This window comes from Catharus ustulatus, chromosome 12 (assembly GCF_009819885.2).
Source record: "Catharus ustulatus isolate bCatUst1 chromosome 12, bCatUst1.pri.v2, whole genome shotgun sequence".
In the NCBI taxonomy this organism is placed as follows: Eukaryota; Metazoa; Chordata; class Aves; order Passeriformes; family Turdidae; genus Catharus; species Catharus ustulatus.
In genome coordinates, this window is record NC_046232.1 from 7,467,774 (window position 1) to 7,481,963 (window position 14,190).

The 14,190-nt window shown below is 43.0% G+C and overlaps 1 protein-coding gene across 3 annotated transcripts in view; it reads right to left on the reverse strand.

Annotated features, from left to right (window-relative positions):
- Nucleotides 1-326: 326 nt before the first annotated feature.
- LOC117001849 (myocardial zonula adherens protein) overlaps nucleotides 327-14,190 on the reverse strand; it is a 55,357-nt gene continuing 41,493 nt past the window's right edge. For 2 of the 3 annotated variants that reach the window (XM_033070484.1, XM_033070485.1), the window contains exon 13: nucleotides 12,367-13,706. In XM_033070484.1, coding sequence (XP_032926375.1) covers nucleotides 13,604-13,706 — 103 coding nt within the window. In that variant the 3' untranslated portion in view covers nucleotides 12,367-13,603. Of the gene's footprint in view, nucleotides 3,585-4,291; nucleotides 4,515-5,179; nucleotides 5,870-12,366; nucleotides 13,707-14,190 lie in introns of those variants that run through there. The other variant, XM_033070486.2, reaches the window with a different exon arrangement.

Genomic DNA, 14,190 nt, shown 5'->3' on the forward strand with positions numbered 1-14,190 from the left:
AGCAGTTTGGGAATCAGGTACTCCCAGCAAAGCAGAAATCAAGGGTTTGCAGCTGGTACTGCACAGATCCCTGCCCCACATGCTACAGCTCTCTGACTCAGTAACATTCAAGCTGTGTCTCTGTGCCATCTCTCAGACCTGCAAGATTGGCCAGCTTTAGGTCTTACATTTTCTCATCATTTGCATTCCTAGTATTATTTTCCTATATAAGCAGTCATTTCCTAGCTTCATCTCCATGTTGTCTTTGTAAAACAGTGAAGCAAAAGAGTTCCGATTCTCTTCTAAATTTTACATGATCAAAACAAAACATTATTCACACGAGCAACTTAAAAAACATATCATCCATTCTTTATTCTTCCTGTATTAACAGCACAATCCAATATAACAGTCCATTCTCAAAACAGAGAATAAACTCCTCAGCTCTCAACATACATTTTGAAATTATCTGGATCTGGGAAACAGTGAAATACACAACAGCAATACCATATTCAATCAGAAACATTCTTCAATGTGACTAAATCATTTAATGATTCATCCTTTCATTATCCAGCAAATCCTTTCATGATCCTCTTGTACTCTAACCTTTCACAGACTTCAAGACTGCATATCCTCCTTAACATAGGACTCTTTTTAAACCTGACTTTGTTTTCTTATCAATCACAGAACATTAATTCAAAGTGCGTATCTCTGCTTAGAAGCAACAGCCCCCAAGAACACTTCTAGACTTTGCAAACTTTTAAATAATAACTTAACATTCATACCTTTAGCTTGGTTTTGTATTCACACAAGAGCTCCCCAAAACTGCACTGAAGAGATGCTAGTTGTTTAACAAACATGTGATGCACTTCACCTGTTACCACAGTGATTTCCACCCCACCCTAGGCCCTTGTATGGGTGAAGTTTGCCCATTCAGGGATCATTTTGGCAAAGGCCCAGCATGTTGAATACTATCAAAATAAAGATCAAAAAAACTGCCTCTGATTTAGAAAGTTTAGAGAACAAAAGTATGTGTTAATAGCTCAAGGAAAAGAGTTGCTTTAGTTAGCTGAAGTATGTGGTGAGCAGAAGCCTAGAGGTAAATTTCAGTAGTCTAGAAAACAAGTCCCTAACTGTGTAGCTTTGTGTGACTTCCTTTAGCAGAGAAAAGCCAGCACAGAGAAAACACACACAGCATCTTACAGAGGTGTGACAGCACAGTCAGTACAGGATAAGGGTGATGATGCTAACCAGGGGAAGAGATGCAAACAGCCTGGAAGTGGTAATTTCTGTTTCCTGAAACAGCCAAGGAAAAGCCATACATTTCTGAGGCTGCTTGTCCTTGAGCAGTACAGACTGCAGTGATGGGAGGGCTGATGACAAGATGCAGGTAGCAGCATGGAAAGCATTGATCTGAGAGATGAGCTGCATCCACAAGAGGAGATCACTCCTCCGGCCTGTGAGTCAGAGCCATGTGCTGACCAGAAATAGATACAACTGAGATCCACTGGGTCATCAACAGTGATGCTGAGGGATGAATGTGAATGGCTGAAAAGAAGCCAAAGCATTGTGCTGACAAAGGCAAGTGATGGTGAGAAGCTGGGAGGATGAAGAAGGAGCGTAGACAAGAGAGGAGGGGAAAAAACCCAAGTACGAAAAGAAGGTAGAAAGGTGAAAAGGCCTGGAAATGACAAACACCTGCAGAGTCTGAAACCAAAACAAGAAATAAGGAAAGTCTTGAGAGAGCAGTCATGGCAAAAACACAAAGATGCTGAGGCCTCTGTGAGGTATTCACGGGACTGAGGAACGTGGGAGGTGCCAGGTGAACAACTGCTATTTAGATGGAGTTCCAGAAAGCAAGATAAGATAGCAGTGGCAGGAGGATGCATGACACATGGCAGGAGTCAAACACAGACACACACAGCAGTGTGTCATAGGAAAGGGAGTGGGTGGGGCAGAGATGCAGAATATGGATAGGGTTTAGTGACAACAGGTAAGCCTAATGAGAAAAAGAGAAGAGCAGCTGATGAGAAGCCAATGAACAATGAGAACAAGAAGGCTACAAGAGGAAAGGGTTCAGTAAAGAGCAAGAGATGACCTAGTCAAAAAATATCATTATTTGCTTAGCAGCAATTTCACCTGTCCAGCTGCAGTGCCAGGGTATGGACTGTGCCACAGGGACTGCCCAGGAGGGCTTGTGGACCACCTGGGAGAGAGTTACTGCCTGCTAGGAAAGAGCTGTCTGCACTCAAGAAGTGGCTGAGACCTTCCTCCCACATTTTCATCCCATGCAGCTTTTTTAATGACTTGCAGCTGGAGCAGCCTTGTTTTTCAAAGACATCATTCCTGCAGGAACACGTACACATCCAGGGACAGCCCTGCACACACAGATGTGGAAACATCTTGGAAAACAGGTGTTGCCAGGTTATACAATGAATCTCTGAGGTTTGTTTTTAAGAACTGAACTAAGACTAGGCTCAGAAAATCCTAGACCACAGTGAAAATACCATTGTGAGATACTTGTCACGTGTGTTCCTTATCTTTCAAGATTTGTATTATTCATGGTGTTGTACAGAAGGTTGCTTTTTTGTCTTCAAATAACAGCCAAAACTTAAAAATACACACAACACTTTCTCCAAGAAAACCAGAGGGTGAATCTCTTAATTTACAGTAATTTTGGACTATGAAAAAATAGTACCAAAGTATGAAAGCAGTGTACAAAAATACAGAAAAACATAAAAATATTTATTAAAAATAGTAAAGTCTTCAGATTAACTTGATCTTTTCCAAAAATCAAACAGCAGGGTCCCTTAAAGCCCAAACGGAATTTGAGTTATTTTATAACTTTAAATTCTTACCTATTTACAACACAAGGGCAGCAAATGTTACTTTAAGGTGCAGGCACAGAAACAAGTTCTCATGTGATAAGGAGTAACCTTACAGCTTAAAGATCAGGTATTTATTGTAACTCTCTGGGCAGGTATTTTCACCATACCATAAAAGCAAGGTAATACTAAATAGGTAAAAGAAGTAGCTCACATTTATACAAGACAAGAGTTTTCATTCATGTGAGCAGTTCACAGGCACCTCAGCTTACTTTATGGACATGTTTCATGCCAAAGCCCTTTGCAATTACATTTCTGCGCAGAAGACACCTTCTCTTGTAGCTGACCCCTCATAGCCTGCAAAACTGTATTAGAGAGCTCACTTTGCCAAAGCTGAGAACTGTGGGGCATTCCACAAGGATTAACTGCCCCAAGTGCTCAAAAACAGTCCCCAAAGAAGACTGATAAATAATTGTGACATGTATATTTATGATGGCTACACTGAACCCTTCCTGGAGCTGTCATGTGAAAATTTTAAGAAAAAACTGACTAGGAGAAGCATTCTCAATATTCAGGTTTGGGTTTTTAAGAAGTACTGCATAAAGATCAGGTACACAGTTCATCCACAGACACCCTTTCACGTATTCAGTCTTCTGCTGAAAAATAATCTTCATCTCTCACTTCTCTGTACTGCATTGAGGCCTCCCCCTCTGGTTCAAACCTGAGCATTTTTATATTCAGTCTCTCTGCAAGCTTCTGTGCTGCCAGCTTGGCTTGCATTTCCTATGTTAGAAAAAAAAGGACATAGGTTAGAAAAAATGTTTGCTTTTCATTCTCACAAATAAACTAATATACTAAAATATAAACCTGACATCATAATATCAGTAATTCCAAAGTGGGCTTAATTAAAAGTTTTAGTAACTAGCAAAGAAATTTCAAGTTTCTTTTCACACTTATATGTAACTATGCTATTAATACTTGACTCTTTTTAATAAGAGTTGAAATTCTCCATGTGGCAGCCCCCACCTGTGATACAGTAATGTCAGTTTTAACAGAACTCTTCTGCAACTGTGTCTAATTTAAACATTAGCCTGACACTACCTGGAAAGTCAAAATCCATTATAACAGAATTTGAACAACCTCAGAACCTGGATTCTTCAGACACAGCATAAATAAAGGCAAATGTAGATACCTGTACATTTTAGCAACAACAAACACTGCTAGGCCTTCATTTATGCAAGGAACAAAAACTCTTAGTGGAGTGAAGAAAGTGCAATAAGGTCAGCATGTCAACACACAGAGATTGTGTTTAATGTAGGACTAACAATTTCAGAGGCCAATATATAATGAAAAGAATCAAATACAAGACAAAGTGCCTTTCACAAAGTCTGCCTATCTCAATTCATCATCATTAAAAGATCACTTTTGACTTTTCTTTTTTGGGACTGATCCTGATTATATAATTTTCAGATCAAATTGTAAATTCATACCTCATAAGCTTCTTTTTGCTGTATCTGAATTGCTATGGATTCCTCTATGGATAACAGCTTAGCAGGGGAGTGGTGAAGTGGTGGCAGTCGAGCTGCTGTGATGTCATCCAAATGTTTCTTATCTCTGAGTCGTCTCTCCTCTGGAGGAAGTGGAGAGCCAGATCCCCCGGGTGATTGACTCAATGAGGAACCATGAGATGATCCACTCTGCTCTCCTGATAGTCTGGAAGACATAAAACACCTACGCTGTGACCCAAATTTGCATCACAAAGTTGAACCACTCCAGTTTCAAAACTTATTTTTAACATGTAAGAGTTGAAAATAAATCTGAAGTATTATGAAAACACAGACAAATAAAAAATAAACAGGACTCAGAAAAAACAGAACTATTTCTCTGCAGAGAGACAGTATCACAAGTTACTCCTGGCAGTGAACCAAACTGGTTTGCTGATTTATTAGCAAACTGAAGTAGCAATGCTTTGGAGTCATACAAGGTACAAAGTGTTACTGCTACCAGAATAGACAATGTAAACTGTAATTTTCCTAAAAGGGCAGAAAAGCAAAAGGCTTCCAGCTGTTAAAGTTCTACATGTTATAGAACTGATCCAAACGTTTTGCCAATTGCTTAGTAGTTTTGCACCTTAAGCTATGAAATTCTATGCAGATTCATGACAATGGTTTCAAATGGGTAGAATTAAATCACTGCTCAGTACTGATATTCTGTGGCATTTAAACCAAAAGAGCCAACATATGAATCTTGTGTGTCATGAGACTTTAAATCTCTTTAATCATCACTAGAAAATAAAGCCATCATGCTTGCTCTGTACCATTTCCAATTTATGTACATCAAGAATCTCACAAAAGGTTTTTCTGTGTTGTAATACTTACGCGTTTGTTTTAAATTTGGGTTTTTTTATGACTGGGTTTTTGGCTCTGGCCTCTAGAACTTCAATGTAATGTGGTGTCTTGGGATGCCGGCTTCCAAACACATTGCCCTTATGTTTTGCCACATCCTGCTCTTTTTCCAATATTTTTTCACTATTTTCCCCATCTGCAATTGTAACTCTTTGAAAGGCATCAACCAAGGCTTCCTTACTATTGTCCAAAGCAGCTGTACTTTCTGTACCATCCTCACTATTGCTCTGGGAGACTTGCTGATCATTGTTCAGGTGATTGCTTGTGGCTGACTTGGAAACTTCACATAAATCATTCTGATCCTTTGTAACAGCCTTTACTTTATTTTGCCTCTGAGTCCTTTGATTTTCCAAAGCTGTATTTGTGGCATCTTCTTCAATACATTCTGCCTCATGCTTTCCAGCAGAACTATCAGAAATGTCTTTAATCTTAGAGTTTTCATTAAAGACTGAAGAATCTGAACTGTTCACTGTGTCCTCAGTTAGGACAACTTCCTGTTTGCTTGTATTAATCTCCTCCTGTTTTGCCTGAAACTCCAACCGGACAGCAGATAGCAGTTCAGCTGCCTTGGCTACTTCTTCCTCTTGGAAAATGGCAAGCTTCAGCTTTTCAGCAAAATCAGAGATCTTCTTACCCTTATCTGGAAGCCTAGCAATGAACTTTCTAAAACAAACAAACAAAAATTATTATAAACAAGCTTATTTCAACCTGAGACACAGACGTTTTATTAGAATACCTAATGGGACAAGTTTCACATTGCAACATCAGCTTCTTATTTACATACTCAACATACTCTGAAACACGGTAAGATTCAAAGCACTTGCAGCACAGCACTAAGTACGTGTTGACAGTGAAACACACAGCCATGACACGGTTTGGGTGGGAAGGGACCTCAGAGATCATCTCGTTCCCTGCCAGGGGCAGGGACACCTTCCACCAGACCGGGTAGGGCAGAGCCCCACCTGAACAATTCCAGGCATGGGGCAGCCACAGCTTCTCTCCCAGTGCCTCACCACCCTCACAGGGAATAATTTCTTCCTTCTGTATCTAATCTAAACCTACTGTCTTTGACTCTGAACCCATTCCCTCCCTTGTCCGTCACTTCATACTCTTGCAAATAGTCTTGTCCCATCGTTCCTGTAAGTTCCCCTCAGGTTCTGGAAGGCCGCAGTTAGGTTACCCCAAAGCCTTCTCTTTTTCAGGCTGAATAATCCCAATTCTCTCAGCCTTTCCCCACCGGCAGGTGTCCATCCCTGTGCCCGCAGGCAGCAGATCCATAGGGATGTACAGCCTGAGCGCTGCCCCGCACCCCAGCACTGCAGCCCGGGGGTACCCGCGCCCTCGCCGGCCCCCGCAGGCGCTGAACGGGAGCGAGCGGTTCGTCCTCTGCCGCCTGCGCGGGGACGGGCGAAGCCGGCGGAAAGCCCGGCCCGCTCCTCGCCCCCGCGCTCCGCTGCCCTCACCGGTCGGCCAGCAGCCGCTCCTGCCGCCTCAGCATCTCGCGGAGCTCGGGCAGCGTCCGCCCGCGCAGCCCCGGAGCCGCCGCCATGGGCACCCGCCAGAGCTCCGCGCGCCGCCATCTTCCCGGAAGCGACGGCGCCGCGGCAGGGCCAGCCTTGCTCGGAACGCGAAGGGCGGCGCGCGGCCCGCACCCCCGGGGACAGCCCTGAGGGAGGCATTGGGGACTCGCCTTCATCGTACGAGAGCTGCAACAGCTGGGAAAGCTGCGGTTTGTGCCTGTACGGCACGTGGGACACGTGCGGAGCAGCGCTGAAAGGCTGTGGGTTTGAGTTTGACATCTTTTAGCAGTATTATGGGTCAGCACTTCAGCAGACTCTCACTTTTCCCCCTCCCCAGAGACCAGTCTGGTATTCTAGCTAAGTTTTTCGACATCTTTTCTTTGTGGAAATCGTTAAGCAAAGTCTGAAAACAATCTTTTTTTCCCCTCAAAACTCTGGAAATTTCTGCTATCAGTTTTGACCAATGCATAACTTTAAAATCCAGGAGGTTCATCTTTCCTTCTCTATGTTATGCTACATTTACCATACTTTGTTTTAAAGTCTAAGTACTTTTTCTTGTGAAATGTGAATCTTTCCATGGATATACTCCAGCCACATGTGAATAATCAGCAGAACCTGACTGCAGGGTGGCAGGGCCTGACGCGGTGCGTGTTGGTGACAGAGTCAGTGTGTCAGTGTCAGTGTGACAGTGTCAGTGTAGGTGTCAGTGTCAGTGTCCGTGTGTCGGTGTGTCGGTGTGCGTGTGTCGGTGTCAGTGTCGGTGTCAGTGTCGTGTCACTGTCAGTGTCACTGTCACTGTCAGTGTCAGTGTGTCACTGTCAGTGTGTGAGGCCGCCGGGAGGCCGCAGCATCCCAGAACCATTCCCGAGCTGTCGGAGCTGTGGCCTGGGCACAGCGCTCCCTGCAGAGCTCCTGGGCTGGCCCCGCAGCCCCAGGGAGCCTCGGCAGCAGCACTGGGTCAGTGGTGAAGGGGGGCTGCCAGGAGGCGGCTGGCAGCTTTCTGGAGCTGAGCCCAGTGGAGGGTTCTGGACCCGAGCAGAAGTGAGAGACACATTTCTCAGGGAGTGTTAAGGGCGCAGTTCTGTGAGCAGGACGAAGACAGGGCCAAGCTGGCGGGACTGGAGGAGGAAGCGCTCTGAAATGTCCGCCTGCCCCTTTGTTTGCGCAGCTGGGCGGCCGAGGGAAAGGCTGAGAGGGGGGGAAATGAGATTAATCAAGCAGGCAGATACCCATGGAAAAAATACCAGTCAGGGTGAGAAAACCCGTCCAGTGACTACCTGAAGAGACCATTTCACTGACTGTTAGGCACTACCTGGATCATCTGTGGAAAATCCCCTGGGGAAGTTCTGGGAAGTTCAGGGAAATCACGGGGTTTTTCTCATCGGGAGATCCCCCATAGTTACAGGACACAAGTTCTTTGAATTGCTGCCTCTATTACACAGGTTTGAATCATGCATCCATGTCACATTTCTGCATCTTGGAAGAAGGAACACTTGATCCTGCATATAGGAGAGAGTGGGAACACTGGGCATGGAAACTGCTGCTGTCAGCAGGGAAATGAGAATCTAGAAGGAATAATGTCATCACACGAAATGCTCATCTGCTCTCACAAAATGTTCAGCTGCTTTATGACATGTACAGAAAAGCTGTGCCAGTACTTACAGTGGGTTCAGTTTATGTGCTAAACTGCATAAACACAGAAAAAAGTAGAGCAAAAATGAAGAGAATAAAGTGTTAATAACATGGCTTCTGGGAATCACAACTGATCATTCTGTACCTCACTTGGAATACTCTTCACTGAGTCTGTCCAAGTTCACTGGGAAGGAATACTGTTCAACTTTTCAGTTCAGGAGTGTTAAATTTAGGATAACGTTGTCTGTTTACAGGTAACCCACAGTTCCAGAATGATGAACAAGTAGCTGAAATTTGGAAGGTGCTGGAACAAATATATTGTTGGTTATGAACAGGTAGGCAATATCTAGATACAATGCAACTGAGATGGCATCAACTTCGGTACAAATTTGAAGAAGGAAATACAGATTTAGTAATTTTGTATTATTTCTACAAGAAAAGTTGTTGTTTTCTGCTTTCTTCAACTTTATAAAATGTTACTTCTTTTCATTAGAAAAAGGAACAAAAGAAACTTTTGATTGTAGTTTTTGGGTGGGGGGGGTGGAATTACCTTTCTAGTTTCTCTACTCAGAAATACTGAGGAGCAGGAGGAGAGGAAACAAGCTACAAATACAATGTAAATCACTCCCAAAATGACAAGAAAAAATGGTATGAGTGTTTGGAATTTAATTAAATAATTTTTATTTCATTTAGGGAAAAAACTCCTTTCTTATCAGCATGATGCACCTTTGTAATAATTCATTTTATTTTCCTTAAAAAAACAATTCCTCCCTTTAACCTTATTTTTCAAAAAAATGCCCCAAAACACTTTAAAAGTAAATCTATATGTATTTATACCTATCAACATCCTGGGAAGCACCATCAGATCATTGCATTGCCTACACACCATATGCCTTTACAGAATATTGTAATTTCACAGATGTTCACTCCTATGTATTTTCTCTTTAAATCACCAAGTCCCTCTTACTTTTGAAAATATTCACATACCTTGAGTTGTAAATGGTTCCTGTGTCCTTCTTCTCTTGTGTTCCTTCCTGGAAGGGCCTTAACCCAGGCCTCTCGAGCACTTCTTTTACACATGCAAATAGCCCCAGGGGCTGAACACGAATAAAATAAAAAAAATTTAAAAATATCTCCATTCTGTGGAACAGGGATTTCCTGTGCAGAATTACAGACTTAATGCACAGAGAACTTGCTTCTCATCCGTCCATATGCAGAAGTTTTCAGATGTCAAATATTTAAAGCTCTCTCAAATCATCTGTATCCAGCTCCCAGAATCCCATGTTGTAGGTTCAGCACCAAGCACTGCTGATCTCAACAAGATTTTATCAGGGCTTGTTGGCAATCTGAGCTGAATGCACATAAATAGGGAAGCATTACTTGAGTTAAAACCTTGACATTCTTCCTCTGAGCATTACGAACCTGTGACACTGTGATTGTCATGTTTTCACAACGTCTTTAGTTGACACATAGATTGCTTTATATTTATTGTCTTAAAAATAAATCTCTATTATCAGTAAGTGGATATAAACTGTAAAGATGGGCCACAGCCATCCCAGTCTCATCCTGCTGAAGCCTGGACAGCATCATCCCAGATGGATTCAGATATTATCTGGGGCATCTGAAGCTGTTGGATTTTTTTCCAAGAGCTGTGCTGCCCAGTTTTTATTTATCCTGTACAAGTTAATAGTTTTTTATTTCATGAAAGAGTTCATCTACTTTTGTGACTTGGCTTTGAGAAAGTCTTTAGCCAGGGAGTGCCTTCCTGTTCTCAAGAGCCCGTGTGCCAAAGGAAACACCGACGAGAACATCGAGGCTCCACAAGAGTCACTTTCCATTCCCACGTGTTTGGAACAAACAAGGTTGTGAACAGTAAGAGTCTGCAATGTTTGAAGGTAGGTTTATTTCTAAAAGACTGTTGACACGACAGAACAACAAGTTTAAATACTTTGTTTATTGCAATTTATCCTTTTCATGTCCTACACACCGGATGTATTAAAAGCAAACAATGTAATACATTATTTGTACAACATATATGAAAAGTGTATCCCAAAATACTTTCCAGAGTATCTGGAATGAATCACAAAAGAATACTTATCATGCTACAAATGCAGTCATTCAATTGACTTGCATTTTGTGTACTTTCTGGGACCCTCCTATATGGCTTTTATTGCTCTTTACAGAAATTGTACTAGTTTCTAATGTGATAGTACTAATTAACTCAGTCTCAAATTGAGAAAATTTATACAGAAGTGTTACAGTCTTTTCAGTCAGATTAGTTATTATGTGTGCTAATTTACATTACTGCTCATTTGACTGGAAAGCTCTACATTTTCATGTAACACAATGATATAAATACAGTTGCTCTCCTGTTCTTCACAGTTACCAAATTTAGACCAGTAGTCCAATCAAGTTCTAAATGCTCTTAAAATACAGCTTCAACTTCAGTCCTTATTTGCTTTAGAAAAAAATACCATATTTCATCAGTCAAGACAAAATTTACATAGAACACCTTTACAGTAAAAACTTAAGGCCTTGCTGCATTCCTGGTAAAGTCTTGAGCAGATAATGTTGCAAGTCTCAGAGTTAAAATAGCTTGCAGCATTTCCAAGAAATCCTTAGGAATATATTAAAAGTAGAATGAACTTCCTTTGAGTCTATGTCAAAACAGCATTTTGATACTTACCCTGCCCTCTACTACCATTCCTTGAGCACCTCACTGTCATCACGTTCTGTTTTCTAAATTCTGGCCAAAATCAAAGAGGTGAAGGATTTTCACTTTTTTAAAACTTGTCAGTTAACATCTTTTACAACAACATGCATTTTCTTTTATCTAAAAATACCACCTTCATCATTCATCTTAAGTTTGAAGGTAATTTTCACAAACCATGGTTCAGAATTCAAGACCTGAGTCACAGAGGGACTGTTTGAGCACAGAAATGCTAAAAGACATTCTGTAAGACCTAAAGTTGTGTCCCTAATGGACATTAATATACCTGTTGGGATTAGTTTTTAGTGTTTTTCTCTTCAAAAACAGATACTGATACTTCCTGTTATCAGCCACTAGATGGAGATAAGATTTCACGGGTACAAAGCTCATCCCTGAAATTAGTTATTGATCTTGTGCGTTCAATATGAGGTCAACATTATTATTTTAAATACAACTTTAGTAAGTGTACAGTAATTTCACGAATACAAGCCGCACCAATTTGACCAAAATTTTGGTGGAAACCCGGAAGTGCGGCCAATATTCTGGGGCGGCTAATACATTAACAAAATTCTAAAAGCTGCCAACACGGAAGTGAGAGCCCGCGGCAGCCCCAAGCCAAGCTGGAGCCCGGCCGGCCCCGGCAGAGGTGGGAAAGCCTGGCAGAGGCGGGGCCAGCAGTGCGGGGGGCGGGCGGCAGAGCCTGAGCCAGCAGGGCGGGGGAGCCCGGGAGAACTGGGGCTAGCAGTGCAGGGGAGCATGGCAGAAGCAGGAAGGCCGGCGGGTGGGGCTGCCTGGCAGCGGGGGAAGCCCAGCAGAATCGGGGCCAGCAGGGTGGGGGAGCCCGGCAGTGCGGGGGTCTGCAGTGCCGGCCAGGGCGAGGAAACGCGGCGGCGGTGCAGACAGGAGGGGGCGGCCGGCGAGCCCGCCGGCGGGGCTAGCGAACGCGGCAGCGGGGCAGTGCTGACGGGAGAGGGGGGCCAGCGAGCCCGGCGGCGGCAGCAGCACCACCCGGCCAGCCCCGCCGAGCCGTGGCGCTGAGCTGGGCCACCCGGCCCCGTCGGCAACCATGAGCGGGCCGAGCCTGCCTGGCCCCGCCCCGAGCCAGTAAACCCCGCTATGCCACGATCCTGTTACTAATTGGCCAATTTGTGAAAGCTGCGCACGGATTCTCGCTACGAACGAAAGTGCGGCTAATATTCGGGGTGCGGCTTATCTATTGACAAAGACAGCAACATTGTCGAGGCACCGGGGGTGCGGCTTATAATCCGTGCGGCTTGTATTCGTGAAACTACTGTACTTGATTTGAATAGACAGGACTGAATTGCATTAGACTGGAGAAAAAAGCAATCCCTTTGTGAAGCTCTGTGGCAAGGTGAGCACCTCCTGGGATTGATATTGCATGCAACAATATTGATCATACAGAACCTAAGCTGTTTGTTTTCTGTTGCAGGTACTGTAATTGGAGAAAAAAAAAAAAAGGTCCTTCATTCATGTTAACAGAATTAAAATAAAATATTCCTAATTAATTTAAAATTCACTAAGAGTAGAAGATCAAAACAAGATGTAAATAATACTCTCTATATATTATTTAAATTAGTTCAGCACTAGATGCAGTCATTCCTGCTGCTACTTTGAAGCCAAAGGTTTTAAGTGCTTTGGACAAAACAAATAGTACTCAAAACTCCAAATCCTGATTCAGGATTGCTATTGCTGTTGGAATTACAAGGACTGCTGCAGGTTGCAGTAGGCAAACTTTTGTTTAATGAAAACTTCCTCGAATGGAAAAGTAAATAATAAAGCATCAGGGATTTTCCTACACAATTATTACTGAATGTGTCACCCATGGTTACTCTGTCCATGACCGAGGAAGTGCAAACCAGTGTCTCAGTCCAACAAAGCAAATTCCGTTATAATCTGCTCTATCCCTCACTGTTTTGAGCAGCAAACACAGTATTCTGCCATGTGTTGAGGGAATTGTTTTAAATAGCCCAATACATCTCTCCCTCCCAGACAGAATGATGAGTACAAGAGAGCTGCTCCTAGGTGAAGAGAGACCTTGACTGCACCAGGTCTCTGGGACAGGTGTGAGCCACGCTCAGTTTGGGCAGGTTTGGAGCTTCCACACTAATTCCCTCTGCCAGCACAGCTTCAGGTACTGCTCCAGTGGTATTGACAACAGACTATATTAGAGCTTCATTACACAAACAGAATTATGACACAATTGAAGGAAAAAACAACTGTACAGCTGTACAAGTCCTTCTCACAGGCATTTGAAATGACACATTACACTAGACAGCTTCTAAAGAAGCAATATTGTCTGACTGCTGCTTCACTCAGCCTGCTGCTTCCCTATCCCCTCCCAGTTAACATCAGTAGTAACTTCAAGTATAAAGTTACTAAAGAGCTGCTTTCAGGATAAATTTAGCAAGACTCCATGCTGCTGCTCTTCTCTATGAATTGATAAAACTTTATCTAACCAAGCTGGAAAGGCGCAAGATATCTGTTCATATTTAGAAAGCTGGATGAGTTGAATGCTCAGGATGTGCTGCTCTTTGTGCTAAATTCCAGCACTCTCTTGAACGGGGTGTACGTCCTCACTGGCCTCGGGCTTTCGGGAGGTCTGTTCTCAGTGCTTGTGCTGTTCAGGAGACAAGAGAAAGCTTACAGAGTTAAGGTCAGAGTATCACACAGCTGGGCTCCTAATGCCATGGCAATGAACTTGTGCCCTGGTGTTGATATTGACAGGCTAAAATTAAACTTATCAGTGCATTTGGTATGTCCCATATTTCTTTTCTATAATACCACAAAGAGTATTTGATAAAAACCGTGGCAGATACCGACACGTTTACAGGCTGGCATTTGCTGATGTTCACAGTGGAATGCCCAGCAATAAAGTCATTAGGACTAAGAGTCCTGCACCAAAAAAGATAGTGATATTGCATTTAAGAACACAATTAATCATTAAGAGTAATTCATGAAATCTAAACTGCACAGAAGTGCATTCCTGCATGCAGATAAATCTCAAAATGAGGAAAAATATCAGATAAGTAGGGGCTGTGCCTACATATAGAGGGGCCCGAGAGAGGGCAACAAAGATAGGTTTCTGTTAACAACCTGAGCGA